The sequence below is a fragment of the Sciurus vulgaris genome (assembly GCF_902686455.1).
Source record: "Sciurus vulgaris genome assembly, chromosome: 14".
Lineage (NCBI taxonomy): Eukaryota > Metazoa > Chordata > Mammalia > Rodentia > Sciuridae > Sciurus > Sciurus vulgaris.
This window is the reverse complement of record NC_136475.1, coordinates 59,823,322-59,843,871: the sequence shown is the minus strand read 5'-3', so window position 1 is coordinate 59,843,871 and position 20,550 is coordinate 59,823,322. Positions and strand designations below refer to the sequence as shown.

Here is a 20,550-nt window from a genome sequence, read left to right as displayed (position 1 = left end):
ATTGCCGTCCTCATAAAAGCTTGTTCTCTGGTTTCTTCCCTACGTACTGAAACTGCAGTCTCCATGCAAATCTAGTGGTCTCCTCTTTGATCTCTGTTTTTATTTTTCATGCCCTTTCACTACTCATCAGGCAGCCACTACCAACCATGAAACACTTTCTTGTTTCCTGACACCACACACTCTTGGTCTTCTCTCGTTTCACTGGCTATTCTCTCGTGGGCTAGAGTTTGCAAGCTTCCCTTCCTCTGCTCAACATATAAATATATAAGTGCCCAGGGTTCTTTCTATCCTGAGTACATTATCTACTCACTCTCGCTGTGACATTTATGCTTTACATACCATTTAAAATACAGATGACTCCAATATTTATCTCTCTAGGGACTTCTCCCTGTAATTCCTAAATCCTCTAAATAATTGCCTACCTGACATTTCTAACTGGCATCTTAGACTTAACATAGACCCCACAAAATCTGTTTTCACCCTTGAACCTGCACCTCTCTCAGTCTCATCCATTTTAGTAAATATCACTGCTATGCATTCAGTTGTTTAAATTAAAATTCTAGGAGCTTTTCTTGATTTTTCTTATCCCTTACCTTTATAACTAATCTTTCAACAAATCCTTTTGATGCTACCAAAATACATCCTGAGTCCTTTCAACCTCTACTACCCTACTACAGTTCTAATCAGGGGACTACTTAATCGACCTCTTTGCTTCTATTCCTGCCCAAATCTGGTCTGTAAATGAGAAGCCACCTTTAAGTCGTTTATCGGTGGGTGCTCTGTAATTTATAGCTGAACCCATTCCTAAAAAGCAAATAATTTGGTACCAGAAATAGAAAGCTAAAAACAGCTACTAAAATGTGGAATTGGTTCATTGGAGGTTAAGGTAGCCAAAGGCAACTCTCTTTTCTAAACTTGAAAGTTGGTGACCCTTATTAATCAATAGCAAAACTGTCACCTGCAGGACCTTAGATACAGACCGCATGCCAACCAAAGTTGTATTCTAGGAGGAATTTCAGGAACTATACAGAATATGAGTGAGCGTTGGCCTCTTTTTAGTAGCTTTCAGCAAACTTCTTCAAAAGAATGGCAAATCTATATTAGAAAACTGATTTTAAATCACTGATTAAAGAAAGTAAAAGATGTGGTAAAAGAGATCTCTTTATCTGCAACCTACAGTCCAAACTGGCCAAGAGTCCCATGACTTGTGACCTTGCTGGGTTGAAATGACCAATTTACTTTGCATAGCCAAGCTGAAACCAGAGCAAGTGGAAAGAGAAGCAGCAGCTTTGTCAGGAAATAGGACTGAGGCCACAGGTAGCAAGATGGATTGTAGGTGACATCTTTTTCTTCAGCTATTATTTTAATTGCTTCAAAATGATGTTTTGCTTATATAGAAGATTCCAAGGTGAATGAGAACAGGGATAAGAACAAGACTGAAATTTATACCTTTCAGTGTTGCTTTGATTATATGATCATATATAAATATATTAATTATTTAGAAAAATGAGTTGGAAATATTTAATAAAAACAATTTAAAGACTCTTAAAATAAGTTATTCGATTGCAATTCCTCATACATGGAATTGACCATATAGATAACAAATGATTGAAGGAATTCTGTGTCACCAACAATCGTTGCTTTTCAACCCTATGGCAATCCCTGGACCCCCAAATTCCCTTTAACAAATGGGCACTGGGATGCAAAATGTCTGCATTTTGCACAACTGGAGGACAGAACAAGGATGGAGGTTCCAAATGCTCCAAACTTGGATCTCGTTTGCTGACCAGGATATATCAGGTTCCAGGTTTTTCTTTTTTTCCCCCATGAATGGAAGTTCTTATTTTTGCTTCACATTGAACATAAAATGTGTTTCTTTGTAGGCTTTCCTCCCAACATTTTGTTAATGTATAGTACATACAAAGAAAAGTATATGTAAAAAGTATACAACTCAATAAATTTTCAGAAATTGAACATGGCCATTTAAGCAGCACCCAGATCAAGAATCAGAACATTACCAACACCCTAGGAGCTCTCCTAATTCTGCCTCACAAACATACTCTCTCCCCCAAAGCTATCTATCATCCTGACTTCTAACACCCAGAGCAATTTTACCAGTTTCTGTATTGTATATTAGGTAGAATAGCATAGTACATTGTCTTTTGTCTACGACTCCTTTCACTCAACGTAATTTTGAGGTTCATCCGTGTTGATGCAGTTTGAGATCGTTTGTTATCATTTATGTGTGCTATCCCATTGTTATCAAAGTATACTATCATCCTATTGCATCACTCATGGTCACCTAGCTAGTTTCAAATTTTAGGCTATTTTCATAAACAGTGCTACTTTGAATGCTGTAGAATGTGTCTTTTGTTGCACCTTCATTCATTTTGTTAGGTGTTTACCTAACAGTAGAACTGCTGGCTTATAGAGAATGCACATGTTCAGCTTTATCAGATACTGCCAGAGTTTCCAAGTGGTTGTGTCAAAATATATCCCAGAAAGAGCATATGAGAGTTCTATGGTTCCACATCCTTCCTATCTCTTGGTACGCTCCTTCTTTTTCATGTAAAGAACTTGATATTTCGCTTAAGTCACCAGACCATGAGAAGATACATCTGGACATGAAAGAAGAGGACTATGGTTTGAATATGGCTTATTTCCTCTAAAGCTTATACTGAAATTTGATTACCATTGTGGCTGTGTTGGGAAGTGGGACCTTTAAGAAGATTAGGAGCCAGGCACTGTGGCACACGCCTGTAATCCTGGCCCCTTAGGAGACTGAGGCAGGAGGATCGCAAATTCAAAGCCAGCCTCAGGAACTTAGCGAGTCCTTAAGCAACTCAGTGAGACCCTGTCTCTAAATAAAATATTTTGAAAAAAGGGTTGGGGATGTGGTTTGATGGTAAAGCACCCTGGGTTCAATACCCAGGACCAAAAAAAAAAGAAAAAAAAAAAAAAAAAAAAATTAGGCTGTTAAGAGGCATAAATGTCTTTCTCAGGAGAACAGGTTAATTTTTGTGAGACTGGATTCATTAACACAAAAGCTAGTGTTTTAAAGCTTACCTCACATGTCTTGCCTCTTTTGTATGTGCCTGCTTATCTTCTGCTTTGTGCCATGAGTCAAAGCAACATGAGGCCCTCAGTGATAACATAATCTTGGACTTTGCTGTCTCCAGGACCATGAACCAAAATAAGCCTCTTTCCTTTCGAAATTACCCAGTCTTGGGTATTTTGTGAGGCTTGTACACTACACAAAGAACCAAGACTCCTACTTGTATGTAGGAGTTGCTGAGATTTTAGGGTTATCTCCTTTGTGGGTGAGTTAGTACATTTTATGCAAAATGTGCATATATAAAATAAGGATATACATGAGTTTCAGTATAAAGAGCTACACCAGACATATGCTGGTCATTATACTGGGTGGTAGCCCAGTTTCCATTTTCAACCCTCTTCTTTCCATCTCTAAAAATAAATAGAAACTAAAAAACAAATGAAGCACTCATTATCCCAGCTTTTGTGTGTGTATATAAATAACCATGTAACACAGTTCTAGGTATGATACATAGGAGAACTTGAGAAATTTTTTACTTTTTTTCTTTTTTTTTTTTTTTTTTTGGTGCTGGGGATGGAACCCAGGGCCTTGTGCTTGCAAGGCAAGCACTCTACTGGCTGAGCTAACTCCCCAGCCCCAATTTTTTACCTTTCTGATAAAAGAGATAGTGACTGGTGCAGCCCTTTCCCTTTTGAATGGGGATGTAATAACAGTCAACCTCTACCCATGAAGGTAAATTGTAGAGAATTTCAGACAGGCCATCGCAGTGCCGTGGAGCTGCCAAGCTAGCAAGAGCAGCTGCTTACCTCCAGATATCTTGACATGTGGGGAGAACTCCTATTTGTTTAAGCCACTCTAAGACAGTTACTTGCACTCCAAAGCATTCCTAATGACAGAGAGGACAAACAAGATGTGGACTATAGCATGAACTTAATTTACCAATGAGGTTACAGGGAGGGGGCTCGGAGAGCAGTTTATGTAGAGAGCCTGCATTAATTTCATAATAGGAAAATAATGTTTCATTCTGACATAAATACTAGCAAGTACAAGAGGATGCTAAGTTTGAATTTTTGATGGATACACCAAGATAGGATAGTTACTGAGCATCAAAGTAAGTTATAAAGCAGACCACAAAGATGTAGATACTGCAAAGGAAAGTTTAGAAATCTGATTATCTGTCTCTTTGTCTTTTCATTAGAGAATCCCCCACCCAGACAGCGGAAATAAGAGTCAAAGAAGGGAGGGTCAGGGAGCATTGTTTTGTGGGGAGGATTTCTTTGGGAAAATCTAAAGGGCCACCTGCTCCCCGTCTCTAGTTCAGGGAGAGTGGCGAAGGGTTTGCTGTGAGGTCCCTGTTGCTGGGCACACGCTGGCCTGGATCTGAGAAAGGTGAGTAGCCTTGGAAGAGAGACAGCCTGGGCATGAACTACTCTACTTTCTGAGTGCAGGTCAGTGAGGGAAATATCCTGGGGACCAGATGAAGAGGTGGCCAATATGCACCTGTGGCCCGATCAAGATGATCCAGGGTTAGGGGCTGGGCGTTGAGCTCCTGCTGGGGAAAGAGGAGTGTGATGAAGGAGAGGGCGCCGAGTCAGAGGAGTTCCAAAAGAGAAGTGTGTGTGTGTGTGTGTGTGTCTTTCAGGACCCTAAAAGAACCTCCATGTGTCATCCCTGAACAGCCACCAGGGAGCCTGTGAGTCCTCAGGTGTAGGACAATAAAAATTATTGTACCAGGAACTCTTCTATCTCTCTTCCCTCTCCTCCTTGCCCCATGTCAACACTGCAGTTAAGAAGAAGCAGGAACATCTCATCCCAATTAGAATGGCGATTATCAAGAATACAAGCAACAAGAGATGTTGGCGAGGATGTGGGGAGAAAGGTACACTCATACATTGCTGGTGGGACTACAAATTAGTGCAGCCACTCTGGAAAGCAGTGTGGAGATTCCTTAGAAAACTTGGAATGAACCCACCATTTGACCCAGTTATCCCACTCCTTGGCCTATAGCCAAAGGACTTAAGATCAGCATACTACAGAGATCCAGCCACATCAATGTTCATAGCTGCTCAATTCACAATAGCCAGACTGTGGAATCAACCTAGATGTCCTTCAATTGATGAATGGATAAAGAAATTGTGGTATATATATACAATGGAATATTACTCAGCTATAAAAAATAACAAAATTATGGCATTTGCAGGCAAATGGATGAAATTGGAGAATATCATCTAAGTGAGATAAGCCAATCTCAAAAAACCAAAGGACGAATGATCTTGCTGATAAGCAGATGACGACACATAATGGGGAGTCTGGGGGGGCAAGAATGGAGGAAGGAGGGACTGTATAGAGGGAAAAGAGGGGTGGGAGGGGTGCGGGGAAGGAAAAAATAGCAGAATGAATCAAACATCATTACCCTATGTAAATGTATGATTACGCAAATGGTATGCTGTTACTCCATGTACAAACAGAAACAACATGTATCCCATTTGTTTACAATAAAAAATTTAAAAAAAAAAAGAAGGAAGATGAGGAGGAAGTAAGAAAAAGAAGAGGCTGAACAGAGTCCCTCATACACTGCAACCTTATCTTTGAATGGTGATTCAAATATTGATTAATATATTAGACCAGACTCTTAATTAAGTTGCATTTGGAACTTAAAGTTTACCTATAGGTACCCCCCAAAATTCATGCGCTTGAAAGGATTTTGTATCCATGGCCAGGGAAAGGACCGATCATCCATACTCTCACTGAAAGGGATAAAAAGTCAGTGGATACTGGGCACATGCCTGTAATCCCAGTGGCTCTGGAGGTTGATGCAGGAGGATCAAGAATTCAAAGCCATTCTCAGCAATCAAGCGAGGCTGTAAGCAACTTAGTGAGAGCCTGTCTCAAAATAAAAAATAGGGCTGGGGATGTGGCTCAGTGGTTCAATTGAACCTAGCACCCCTGGGTTCAATCCCTGCTGTCAAAAAAAAAAAAAAAAAAAAAAAAAGTCAATGGAAGACACAAAGTGGCTTTTGTGGATACAACTCCCAAGTCCTATGTATTCAGCATACCAGTTATACAAAATTCCTTTCTTAGAAACCATTCTGCCTTGTGCTGGGGATGTAGTTCAGGGGTAGAATACCTGGCCTAGCATATGCCAGGCCCTGGGTTCAATCCCTAGCACTTTAAAAAAGAAAGAAAACAGAAAGAAACCATTCTGTCAAGTTCCTAGATACATCGCAAGAGTACCACCCAGATGTCAGCTAGGAGTCCCTCGTTACCTGGAAGTTCAGGTATAATGGGATCAGACCTAGCCAATTCCACAGTCTGGAAAAGTCTGAGCTTGTCCCACAATTTCTGCTCATTCCCAGTAATTAACCGCTCTTCCACTCATCAAACTGGATACAAAAATCAGCATCTCCAGTTAGGCACAGTGGCACATGCCTATAATTCCAGCGACTCCAGAGGCTGAGGCAGGAGGATCACAAGTTCAAGGCCAGCCTTAGCAACTTAGTGAGACCCTGTCTCAAAATAAAAAGATAAAGGGCTGATGATGTAGCTTAGTGGCAAAGTTCAATCCCCAGCACCCACCACCCAAATCAACATCTCTTAGCATTCCACCCACAGAAGACTCACTTCCCCCTGAGCATTTGTGAACTGTAGAGACTTTACCAAAGATTTACCATCTCAGAGTAGGGCAATGCTAGATGGCCAGTGTAGGTCCACAATATTTACTGAGTACCTGCTGTTGCCCAGGTACTGTGTTAAATTCTGGAGATACAGAGTAAATGACATCTAATATCCTCAAGGTACTTACAGTGTAGTTAGGAAGAGAATATAAGATAACAGGTTAATGCTTGTTAAAGACCAGGTTGCCATGGGAACACACAGGTGGGAAATTTAACCTGTGGTGAGGATGAGGGGGTCAAGGAAGACTTCCTTCTATAAAAATCTAGAAGAGTGCATAGATGAGCCTTCACATGAATGATGGTCCAGTTTCAATCTGCCTGGGTTGCACAGAAAATCTCAAACCCTGATTTTTAGAATAAGGTGATGCATGATCGCTAGAATTCCCAAGCACCTACAAAAAGCAGTGGTTGAAATCCTTTCAAAGGAAGATAAAATCGTCCTAAGTTTCAAATGATTTTTACAGTAATTTTTCAAATGCAATGTCCTGTGCAATCAAAGACAACTAGACACAAGGAAATGAGAGAGCATGGACAAAAACTAGAAGAAAGAACAATGAACAGATTGCAGCTTGAGAAACAGGAATTATCAGAGTCTGTGAAAACAACTCTGCTTATTATCTTCAAAAAATAAAAGCCAAGTTTGAAAATTTTGGCAAGGAGCTAAAAATTATAAAAGGTAACAGTATATTAGAAAAAGGAGTGAAGTCTAAATTTGCAAACAGAAAAATGTAGTAAGAAGTAATGGGTTTAACAACAATTTAGACATGGGAGAAAAGAGTATCAATGAATTTGAAAATAGGACAGAGGAAACTATCTAGAATGAAGTAAATAGAGGCACAGAAAATTGAGGGTGAGAGTCTCAGAGAACACAGTGAGAAGGCCCCATTAATGTCTAGTTAGAGTCCTGGGAGGATAGGAGAGAAGGCGCAGACAGTATTTGAAGAGATACTGGCTAAGAATTTTCCAGAACTGCTGAAAGACTCCAGGTCCAAAATCGAAAAGAGTAACAAATATTAAGCAAAGTTAAAAGAAATCTTTGCTAGGCACATTAAAATAAATTTGTGGACATCGAAAGAAAAGGAAAACTATTAAAGATGGGAGGCGGAATTTTCAAAGAATAATAGATAGTTGACTTCTCGATAGCAATAATGGAAGTCAGAAAATAACATGATATCCTCAAAGTATAAAAGAAAACTGCCAGCTTAAAAAACTATGTCCTGTTAAAATATCCTTCAAGAGTAAACATGAGTTTTTGTTTTGTTTTGTTTGTGTTTCGGTTTGGGGTTTTGTTTGTTTGTTTGTTACCACTGAGCTTCATTTCCAGACTCTTCATTTTTCATTTTGAGATAGGGTCTCACAAAATTGCTGAGACTGACCTTGAATTTGTGCTCCTCTTGCCTCACTTTCCTGAGTAATTGGGATTACAGGAATGGTCCACCATGCCAGACCATGAGATATTTTTAGATAAAAAAATTTGAGTGATTTGTACACCAACAGAAACACTTGATTAATTTTCTTCTTTTGCATAACAAATTACTACAAAGTAAATGGCTTAAGTCAACACTCGTTTATTATCTGATGTTCCATAGGTCAGAAATACAGGTAGGGATCAACTAGCTGCTCAGCGTATTACAAGTTGAAATCAAGGTGTTTACTGGGACTGGGGTCTCATCTGAGGCTCAAGGTTCCCTTCCAAGATCATGCGGTTGAAGGTATTACCTAAAAAATAGCTTAGGTTTGCAACCAGACAAAGTATATTTTCTGTATAATGCAACTACACTAGGAAAAAACTAAAAACCTCTGAATTTATTATGAAATCAAGTAACACTTCTAAATAACACATCAAATAAGATATCACAAAGAGAAATTTAAAATTTCCCTGAGCCAGGTTTGGTGGCATATGCCTGTAATCTCAGCTGTTCAGGAGGCTCAGGCAGGCAGATCACAAGTTTAAGGCCAGCCTGGACAACTTAGCAAGATCCTGTCTCAAAATTAAAAAGTCTGAGGACATTGTTCAGTGGTAGAATGCTTGCCTAGCACACTTAAGGCCCTAGGTTCAATCCCTAGTAAAAACAAAAACAAAAAACATTTTGAATTGAATGTTAGCAAAACTTTTTATGTATTAATAATTGTGGGATACAGCTAGTAGGAAACTTAGAGCCTTAATATATTAAAAAATAAGAAAGTTGAATATTAATGAGCTAAGATATTATTTCAAAGAATTAGAAAAAGATATGGGTTATCATTTTATTATTCACAAAGATTCACTGCCAATCTCTGAGTACTGGAATTAAACTTTGTCATATTTCTTGGTTTGGTCAATGGACTATGCACAGAAAGGCTGGGTCACATCCAGGCAGAAATTTTAAGAGCCAAAATATGTTAAACCATATCATCTCTTTTCACTCTGTCATAACCAATAAATGTTCCAGACAATGGCCACTTTGTGAGTTTGAGCCCTAAAGTGAAGACAATTTGGAGAACCAGCCAAACTGGGTAGAACAGGTAGCAAGAGTGAGAAATAAAGTATATTGTTGAAAACTTGGAGACATAGGGGGACTGGTTGTTACTGTGGCATAATCTATCCTTTCCTGGATGTTACAGAAATACCAAAGAAACTCAAACACAATAAAATAAACAAAATAAAGATATCAGAAAAATTAATGAAATGGAAAATAACATGATAGAGAAGATCAACAAAAACAAAATATGGCCAGGTGTAGTGGTGCATGCCTGTAATCCGGGTGGATCAGGAGACTGAAGCAGGAGGATCACAAATTCTAAGTCAGCCTCAGCAACTTATTAAGGCCCTAAGCAGTCAGTGAGACCCTATCTCTAAATAGTATAAAAAAAGAGCTGGGGAAGTGGCTCAGTGGTTAAGTGCCTTTGGGTTAAATTCCCAGTACCCCCCAAAAAAGAAATTTGTTCTTTGGAAAGAAAAATAAAACTGATAAATGCCTAGTAAGTTACCATGAAAAATTTAAAAAGAGAAAACACAATAATATCAGAAATAGAAATTCAGATATAACCACCAATTCTATAAACATTAAAAAAAAAATAAGAGGATTGTATTTTTAACAAACTTCATGTCTAAGATGTGAAAAGCAGATGTCATGGATATATTCCTAAAAAAAAAAAAAAAAATACGACTTACCAAAAATTGACCAAAGAAAAAATAGAAATTTGAAATACTGTAATTCTTTAAAGAATTGAATAAATATTTTAAAACCTTTCCATAAATAGCTAAAGAGAAAATAATGCTTACCATATACAAACTCTTCAAAGAATGAGGGGGGAAAAAGGCATACTTTCTATTTAAAAAGCTAGAATAAATTTGATATAAAAGTCCAATTAGTCAGTTCCAGATGAGAAAATTTTTAGCAATGTCTTCTTCATGGACAAGGATAAAAAAAAAATTCTAAACCAAATATTGTATTGACAAAGCAAATCAAGCAATATATAAAAAGGAAAATACAGTGTGACCTTTGTAACAAATGGAATGAAGGCCTCCAAAGATGTTCATGTCCTAAGTACTGAAATCTTTGAATGCTATTTTCTATGGAAAAAGGAACTTTGAAACGGTGATGAACTTAAGGACCTTGAAGTGGGGAGATTATCCTGGATTTTCCTCATGAGCCCAGTGTAACCACAAAAGTCTTTATAAGAGGGACACAGGAAAATCAGTCAGAGAAGAGATGTGACCCATGGAAGCAGAGGATGGAGTGATGAGCTGGAAAGATGAAGGAAGGAGCCATCAGGTGAGACAGGAAAAAGTAAGGAAATGGATTCTCCACTGCAGCCTCGAGAAGAAGCTCAGCTCTACTGACACCTTGATTGAGTGCATGAGATCCACTTTGGCCTTTTGACTCCAATAACTGTAAAATAATGAATGCATGCTGCTTTAAACCACTAAATGTGTGCTAACTGATTACAGAAGCCATAGGAAATTAATACAACTCAGTGGGATCTTGTGCCAGAAATGCCAGGATAGCTTAACATTTGAAAACTCCAGCATTTTACCATATTAATAGATTTAAAGGAGGAAAGTTATACGATGATCTCAATAGATGAAAAACAAATAATTGTAAAATTCAACTTTAATTTTAAAAAGAGAAATTTTAACTAGGATTAGAAAGAATTTCCTAAAAATGATAAAGGTTGTCAGAAAGTAATGTAATAATGACCATAAGAGCCAGCAGATACCTTTGTGTGGTAGAAGGTCATTTTTGGGAAAGAGTTTACTGGGGACTTCTGGGATGCTGGTATAAAACCTTATTACTTGACCCTAGTTGGTGATTAAAAAGAGTTTACTTTGTAACAATTGTGTTTTATGCACTTTCCTTTAATTGCGATGTTTTTCACAACAAAAATATTAAAAAAAAAAGACTTGAAAAACAGAGAAACTATGTGTTTTAGCTTCTAACTATCATCATAGAAAGGCCTAATACTCAAAGAAGACCTTAGAAGCAGTGGGACTGGATATCAACCAGCTAATGCAAGCAAACTGCAAAGGTTCTGAGCACCTGCAGGCTGGGACGACTTCTGTCCCTCAGGATGGCAGCAGTTGGACAGAGAATGGGAAGACATCATGGGTGCCTGCTCTGGGGAGGGGATCATGACAGTGGTCTTGTAAGACGATATAGAAACCACCTAGGAAAATCAGAACTCACCAGAGACCCCAAGAAGCAGAAGGGTTGGGGATGGTGAGGTCAGGAAGTGGTAAGTGCTGGGAAGGATAGTAACTGCAGTATCAAACAATCCCCCCAAATCTCAGAGGTGGGTGGGGATAAAACACTCCAGAGCTCTCATCTCCCAGGCTTGGGAACACCTATGACATTCTGGGATTCTAAAAGTAACATAACAAATAACCTAGTGCCCACTCTGCACAAACACGAATAATTCATGATTTTGATGCTTCCCTGTGTAGGACTTTGTTATTGCTCAGCCAAATGATTACATGCAGTTTTCCTGGCACTTGTCAAAGCAAAAGACTGATCATCTAACCAGACCCCGGTAGAGTTTTAATGTCAACATTTGAAAAGGATGATTCAGTACTAATAAGTAACACCATGGATAAAAAATGTTATAGTCAGTAATCATGGTCATAGATAAAAAGTTGTTTTCCAAATGTAAGGATTGCAGAACATGTGACTAGATTGGAAGGGCAGTTAGTCAGTCTGTGTTGTATCACGTGTACTGATGATCTGAGTGAATGAAATGACTGTTGACCATAGTTACGGTTTAGATATGCAGCGTCCCTGAAAAACTCATGTTTTGGAAACATGATATCCTAGGTAGCAATGTTTAAAGATGAAATGATTAGATTATGAGAGCTGTAACCTCATCAGTGGATTAATCCATGTGATGAATTAGTATTTGAATGGCCCACTGGGTGGTAACCGTAGGCAGGTGAGGTATGGCTGGAGGAAGTAGTAGTCCTTGGCCCCTACCCCACCCCTCTGCTTTCCAGCATCCATGAGTGAGGAGCTTTCCTCTGCCATGCCCTTCTGCCCTGATGTTCTGCCTCACCTCAGGCCCAGAGCAATGGAGCCAGCTAACCAAGGACTGAATCTCTGAGACCATGGCCCCCAAATAAATTCTTCCTCCTCTAAGTCATTCTCATCAGGTATTTTGGTCAGAGGGATGAAAAGCTGACTAACTCAACCATGAAGAAAGGGGAAATTCACATACAAATTTGGAATTTTTAGGGTGACAGCAAGGTAGGGTATCATGAAAAGCAGAGTACTGCTCAGAAATCTAGTATGTGCTGAATACATAGGCTTTTCAAGGATCCCAGATGACAAATATGATGGCTCCAAATGGCAAATATGAAAGAAGAGGCCAGAGTAGAAGATGGGGAAGACATCTCCTCAGTGTTATTATTCTACTTCTGGGTGGTTGGGAACATTTGGTGGCTTCCAACCTACCTACTCACAGCCACCATGACAGCTAGTATAAAGTGGCTTTAGTCTGGTGCAGTGGCTCATGCCTCTAATCCCAGAGACTCAGGAGGCTGAGGCAGGAGGATCACAAGTTCGAGGCCAGCTCCAGCAATTTAGTGAGATCATCAGCAACTTAGCGAGAACCTGTCTCAAAATTTAAAAAGTTAAAAAAAGGTCCCGGGGTGTAGCTCAGTGGTAGCCTCTGGGTTCAATCCCCAGTACCAAAAAAATAGGAGGTTTAATAGGAGCAAGTTGATGTTGTAATAGTCATACATAAAAATCTAATCTTTATGTCACTACTCAGGAAGAACAGAAACTGTCTACACCCAAACAGCTTATTGTTGACATTGACATAGTTTTACTATTACAGGAAACTCTGGCCCAGGATGATGAAAATTGTAAATAATTTTACTGTTTTCTGTAGAAGTTTCAAAATGAAGCCATTTAAATGAACTTTGCAATTTTTCAATAGATAGCATTAAACCATAGTTTAGTCTTTGGAAGCCTCCTCTCCAAGCCCTTGCCTTGTCCTGTCCAACAATCCTAAACTATTGTATCATGATTCTTGCTCAATCCTGATCAACCCCGTCTTTGAAAGCGCTGCCTTAAATTAGACCCAATACATCGTAAATATTCCAGTTTTCCCCTCCCCATTCTAGAAGCTGCTATGACTCTCTCAGCAAACTCAGGATTGTTATTACAAAGTTGTCTTGATGATATTTTCATGGAGCCAACATTCAATTACTGAGGAGCAATTATTGACATCCAATTAAGGCCTCTTGGCCACTGCAGCATAGGATAACTGATTCAAAAATACAGCACCCCTCTGAGGTCATTGCCTGGGGCCTTTATGAGAACTTTCCTCAGACTTGTTTGCAGTGACCTCTCCAAACTCTCTTGCTGGGAACTACAAGTTCCCAAAAAGTCGAGCTGCAAGGCTTGGGCCCCTGAGCTACAGGAGGCACAAGAAAGTCTCAATTCTTCATTTCCAGGCTCTCAAGGGTTTGTCTCAGTGTAAGCCATAGTCTGTGCCTTCCTGAGACCAGGCTTCTCCTTCTTATGTGGATTTCGGCTATATCCAAGTAGCCCAAATCCTCCACTTACTTTCTAAGTAGCATCATTCCATGATCCAATAGTTTAGGATTGTAGTTTAAAATTATTGTGACCACTTATGAGGAATTTTTGATCTGAACAAAATTATTCATTTGAGGGGTACTTTCAAACAAAGGGGGAACACAATTCTAAACATCCAAGGGGCTTCATTTTTTTTTATTAGCATGAGAAAGCATCCAAAAGAAATATGCTTCAAAGTTATTTCCTTAACAGAATCCCTTGGCCAAAGCAAAATAAAAATGTGAGCAACTTAAACCTGTCTTCTAAATCTCCCCATATTCCAGCTCACACCTATCATTCCTTTTCCCCTACCCAATGCACTTCCATTTCTCTCTGCCCCACCTCTTCCTCTGGCCCATGTCCCTTCCTTCCTGGGACCCACAGATACACCAAAGCTCACTTACCTCTTTTTTTTTTTTTTTTTTTTTTTTTTGATACTGGGGATTGAACTCAGGAGTACTTTACCATTAAGCTACATCCCCAGCCCTTTTTAAAATTTTTTATTTTGAGACAGGGTCTGGCTAAGTTGCTCAGGCTGGCTTCAAACTTGTGATTCTCCTGCCTCAGCCTCCAAGTCTCTGGGATTATAGACATGATCCACTATGATGCCTCACTCACTTACCTCTGATAAATCTCATTCAGAAAAAAAAAAAAATAATAATTCTCTATGGTGGATTTTAAGCCCTGGTTTCATTTGCAGCTAAAAATTATTGTCTAAGACTCTTTGAGGTCTAGATAAGGTGGAACATTGCAGAAGAATCTGGAATTATGTTAGGGACATATAATCTAGAGCACCAGATATGACAATTAATTCATATGCTAGTAGAAGGGCCAGATGTAAAAAGTTCAATGAAAAAGTCAAAATAGGAAGAACCTCAATAGTGACTGAAAAGAGCATAGATTACATAGGAAACCAAAGAGGTTTAAAAAAGCTGAATGTGTTGATCAAGGTCTTGTGGAAGTATCTTCAGTGCAAACAGATTGTGCTCTGATTCAGTTTGTCAAGATAGTAATCTGACCTACACTTTGGTGCTAGGTCGTTTAATAACTAGCAACAACCTTCAGTAGTATTTGATCCTGAAGCAGATGTGCCAGGCGTCCTAGAACTAAGAAACTAAAGAGAAAAAAAAAGTGAAAAGCAACTCTCCAGGGAAGTTGTTCAATTTCCCATTTTACCCACAAGGAAACATTTCTCTAGAAATTAAAGGATAACCTTTCAAATTTCTGATTAATATGGGTATAATTATATCAGTGCTATCAATATCAGTAGTAATAATAATATCAATAATCATTCTCTCCCCTTTCCTAGAGTACCAAACTTAAAAACTATTATATGCTTGAGGTCTCAGTGTTTAACAATTATAGATCTGTGGGGCACTTTCTTTGGTGTCTTTTTAGATCAAATTAATCAATGACTTTGGTGTCTTTTTAGTTCGAATTAATCAATTTGACATCTCTAAGGAAAATCAACAATCTACCTGGGCTGCTGTGCTTCAAAGTTCACTGAGGACTGAGGTGCTTTCCTATTTTTCTTTTCTTTTTTCTTTTGGTACCAGGGATTGAACCCAGGGGCACTCAACCACTGAGCCACATCCTCAGCCCTATTTTCTTTTTTTTTTTTTTTAATTTTGAGACAATGTCTTGGTAAGTTGCTTAGGACCTCACTAAGTTGCTAATGCTGGTTTTGAACTTGCAATCCCCCTGCCTCAGCCTTCTGAGCAGGAGGGATTATAGGCATGCACCACCATACCCGGCTGTCCTCCTATTTTTTACAAGTACTCAACCAGGACCCCAAGAGCCTTCAAGTGCCCTATTGTCCAATATCTGGATAACTTTTCCTTGGGTCCTACAGATGAGATGAACTCTAAGACTGATGCATCCATCGGGTTTACTCTTTTAGCTCAGAGAGGGCCTAGGAGCTCCATGGACGAGTTATCAATTTGTCAAAGAAAAGACAAAATTTATCCTATGGAGGTATATCCCTTACTGCAGACAACCACATGTGCAAAATGTTCTCAGCAATAAAGACAATTATGAGGATTCCTGGGCCACTATACAGACAGTGTGGTCCCAACTTTTCTGAAATCTCTATGTCATTGCTTGACTTGAGTCCTTGGTAACCTTATCCCTGAGAATTCAAAGAGGAATAGGCTTTTCTTGAGCTAAAATTAGCTCTTCAATTCTGTGTCTTTCTGGGCCTACCTACATATCATAAACCTGTCAACCTGTAAGTATATGCCAGAGCTCACCAAGCCCTTAACATTATGAGAATCACCAAGATCAATAACTTACCATAGTCGTTCTCTTGGGTCCTGTGGCAAAAACCTCTCCAACTTGTCTTCTGCTGACTTGATTTTAGGATCTGCTTTAAACCCAATGGTCTGTCATGTTGTACAATTTTGTTGCTTGCTGGAAATACACATTTCTCAGCAACTGCACTTGCCTTCTGTGAATTTCATTATGCACTCAGAGACACTACAGAAAAAACTATCATGGCCAAGACTCTTCCTCTCTGTTGTAAGCAATACATTGAGCTTGGTTTCTCACCATCATTTTGGTAGGACCTTCAGTGATCTGGCTTATGACAGCAATCTTCATCAGAATTTGTCCTAAGTTCTCATCTGAAAAGATTAAAAAATAACAACCATACTTTCTATTTGCACCCCCACCCCAGGCAACCAAGGATTGAACCCAGGGAGTTCTACCAGTGAGCTACATCCCCAGGCTTTTTGATGTCTTATTTTGAGACAGGGTCTTGCTAAATTGCCCAGGCTGGCCTGGAATTTACCATCCTCCTGCCTCAGCCTCCTAAGTAGTTGAGATTACAGGCTAGTGCCACTGTGCCAGTTCTGTTTGCCTTTTATATTAGCAAATGTTATGGATGCAATCACAGCTGCTGTTTGTTCTCGTTCCTAAAATCTCTCACTCCCCTAAAAAATGATGGTCACTACAGAATCAGGGTCTTGTCCCTATAGGAAAAGAGCTGAGAAGGGGTCAAGTATATGGAGGAACAGCTTGTAATAAATCCAAAGCATGAAGGCTGTATTCCCTACCTCCATGCCTACACGTATCTTGGGGATGTGGTCAAAGAAACAGGCAGTGATTTCCTCTGAAAGTCAGTTCCCTGGTGTTCTGCAATATGGGAAGGGGCTGGTGCAAAGGAGTGGGAAGAAAAGAGGTTTAAATCTGACTCTTTTTTATCAACCCTGTGATTCATTCCTGCTCCAGGACTCAGTCCCAGGAATGCCAGGCCAGGGGCAAATCACAGTGTGTTCTCAGGCTTCTCTAATCCAACCTCTCTCCAAGTGAAATCCAGTTCTGGTGACCATCAGGGGCAGCCAAAGGGTAACAAAAACCAGTTTGACAGGAGTAGGCCAAGAGGGGTTTATGGGCTGATTGAGTAAATTGTCTCTAAATTCCAACTGCCAGAGCTGTCCCAATTTTCTTCCATCTATCTATCTCCTGGCTCCTGGGGGTTGACAGCAGCACCCAGGAATAGGAAATTCTGCTCTCCAAGCAAGGAATGGAGCTGTACTTGGAAGCTGGAGAAGAGGGTATCCATAGGGGAGTTGGGGTTATAGGGACAGGAAGATCCTCACCAACAGACAGCCCTCCAGAAGCAAAGAGCCCTATGGGGCTAGATACAGGAGTCTAAGCTCCTCTTGATATAACCACCCTTCCACTGTTACAGTTTTCCCCGAAACATGAAGCAGCAAGTTTTCTGGTGTTGAAATGTATTCCCAAGGGAGGCATAGTGAAGGCCTCTGAATGGGGTAGGAAGCGGTCACTTTCTAACTCCATGAGGCTGAGCTTAAAAGCTTGCTGTGACTTGTTGTCTCGTGGAACCTTCAGAATGGGTCACACAACACGTGATGTAAGTACAGGTGTTTGGGTTCTTTTGGATCTGCTGTGGTTACTTGACTGATGTCATCAATCCCTGCGTTGGTCTGTGAGCTGTGGTCACACTGGGGCCGGGGGTCACCGTAACCGGTCTTTTACGGTAATCCTTTGAATTTCCGGGCACTCCACGTCGCCATGCTAAGCCCTGCTAAACGCACCATGCAGCTCTGACCACAGTCTTTTGACCCCAGCACGAAGAAATAGGTAAATATCAAGTTGGAGAAACAGCTCGGAGCCTTTAAGAAATCCAGGGCAAGAGAGATTCAAGGCGGTCGACTAGTGCGTAGGAGTTAAATCGGAAAAGAGGAACTCCGCTGTTAAAAAATAAAGGAAAAACCTCAAGGACTCGGAACCGGCCCCTTTGCTCCGGAGCACCACCCGGGCGGCGCCAAGGGCCCGCGCGTTCCACAAGGCCCAGCGGGTGCGCGCCAGGCCCGTTCCTGGGGAGGCTCGCTTTCCCGGTTGGGGCGGACCAGCCGGCCTCTCCCAGGATTTGTGACGTGCGGGGGGCAGCAGCGGTGACGGGGCCACCACACAAAGCCGGGGCTCTTGGCCCGGGATGGGAGGGGGCGGGGGCGGGGAGCAAGGCGCCCCCGGGCGCCCGGGCTCCGCGCAGCATTAAAGTGAGCTCCGACTCTGCGGCGGCGGGGGGCGGGCGCCGGGGCGGCCGCGAGCGCCCATCGCGCGCCTGGCTGCTGTGGCCGCGCTGGCCGTCCGCGCGCCCGGCTCTCCGGGGCCGCACCACGCCCCCTCGGGGGTGGAGCCTTGGCCAGGGGCGGGTCCGCAGCTGGCGGCGCCCCGGCTCGGGGCGGGGACTGTGGCAGCAGCTGCAGCAGCGGCGGCGAGAGCGGCGCCGGGAGGTGCTGCAGCGGAGGCGGAGGCTTCTCCTGGACGCGTCCGGACCGCGCAGTCGGAGCCCCAGCCCGGAGGCGCCGGGAGGTGCACTGGGTGCTGCTGCTGTTGCTGCCCTCCCGCAGCCGCCCGGGCCCCCGCTGCCACCAGGGCCCCAGCTGCCTTCTGCGCCCCCGTCGACCCCGCCCGCGTGTGCGCCCCAGCCGGGACGCCGCCCCCGGCCGGGTCTCCACTTCTCAGCCGCACCTCCCATGACAGCGTCCGCTCGAAGATGGCTGCGAAGGGCGCGCACGGCACCCACCTGAAGGTGGAGAGCGAACTGGAGCGCTGCCGCGCCGAGGGCCACTGGGACCGCATACCCGAGCTGGTCCGGCAGCTGCAGACGCTGGGCATGCCTGGCAGTAGCGGAAGCAACCGACGAGCCAGCCCGAGCTCCAGGATCAGCTTTCTGGACACCGGTGAGTGAGGGAAAGGGCTCGTTCACCAGCAACAAGCTCGCGAAAAGCACCGCCTCCTCCAGGAAGCGCGCCTTGACTGCCCCGGCCTGCGCCGGGCGCTACCCTACCGGGCATTGCCAATCTTCCAAGCAGCCGGGCAGTTAGGAAGGTTTTTGTACTCCAGGAGAAAAATCACATGCAAATTGGGTGTTTAGAGAGAAGAGCGATAAACGGCTTTTGCCCTCTGCCCTGTAAGATCGGTGGGTAGTTCCGCTACAATGAAATGGTGGTAGCTGCTCACATCCAAGCAGTGCGTTAAAAGGACTCTAGCCTCCCTAAAATCCATCAGGTGAAGGCTGTGTTTGTCCCTCTTTGCCCTCTCCTTTAAACAGAGCTCGCTCCACAGCAGACCGGAGTGGAGACTTTTTGAGCACCATTAGGGTTGTGAAGTTGAGGAAGAGGCCTGACGAACCTCAGTTTCCTCATCTGTGGCCAACTCGGACCCTGTCCAGCCCAGGCAGTCGGTGACTTTAGCAGTAGGGCTGGTTTGACTGGGCTGGGCCCTCGTGCTGGGGCGGGAAAGCACCCTGATGGGGTGGCGGGAACACCCCGCCCTGTATCTAACCCCAGATCCTGTTCCTAGTGCCTTCCCTCTCAGCCTGACAGCTCTCCCTGAGTCGCCTTCGTAAGAGCAGCCACCTAGGAGTTTTTGTTGAAGGAGACAGAGAGTAGATACAGATATAGTTTTTAAAGATTGCCCAGCCTAGAGAAGTCTCTGTGGGGGACACAGAATGATGATAATAATAATAATAATAATAATAATAATAATAATAACAACTAACACTGATGTAGTGCTGTGTGCTAGCCGCTGACCTGAGGAGTTCAGTCAAATCATTACTTTTCACAGCAACCTTAGGAACAGGTACCCCTGTTTGCCCCACTTTGCATATGAAGAAACGGAGGCCTAAAGAAGTTAAATAACTCAGTCATCTAGCCAATAAGTTGTGGGATCAAGATTTGAACCCAGATTCAAAGTACAACCTTCTGATCATTTACACTACCACTTCTCAAAAATGCATATCGCAGAGTCCCTACCCTCAAGAACTCCCAAAGTGGATGGGAATCAGGGAGGTGATTGGAGGGAGATTATCTGTTAGATTGTAGAGCTCAGTGGAGGGGAGATGGTTTTAAGGAAGCAGCAGAACTTACACTGGCCCCTGTGTTTGGGAAGGGAAGGGTGTGTTTGTCCAAGGAGGGGGAAGGATGGAAGGGTCCCGAGGAGCTTAGTGACAGTCTGAGACTTGGAAGTAGGGTTAGATCTACTTAGGCATGAGGGGTGGTGGGCAGAGCTACATTTGGGAGAAGCTGGTAAGCTCCCTCCTCCAGGGCAGAGTGGATAAGTTGCAGGAGCCCTTCTGTCCCTTGCAGGAGTGGGTGGATGAGAATGGGAATGGAGACACCTACGCAGAGGCCTTGGTTCCTGGGTGGGGTGTGGGTATCTGAGTGAGGGTGGCAACACAGAGAAACATACAGGGCCCAAGACAGGAACTGGGGCCTCCTTGCACCCACGTGAGCCA

The 20,550-nt window shown here is 42.4% G+C and overlaps 1 protein-coding gene across 1 annotated transcript in view; it reads left to right on the top strand.

Moving 5' to 3' along the window:
* Positions 1 to 18,667: 18,667 nt before the first annotated feature.
* Positions 18,668 to 20,550, top strand: part of TTC7A (tetratricopeptide repeat domain 7A) — a 115,957-nt gene continuing 114,074 nt past the window's right edge. The window contains exon 1 of the mRNA XM_079111622.1: positions 18,668 to 18,994. Within this exon, the coding sequence (XP_078967748.1) occupies positions 18,808 to 18,994 (187 nt within the window). The 5' untranslated portion in view covers positions 18,668 to 18,807. The remainder of the gene's footprint in view (positions 18,995 to 20,550) is intronic.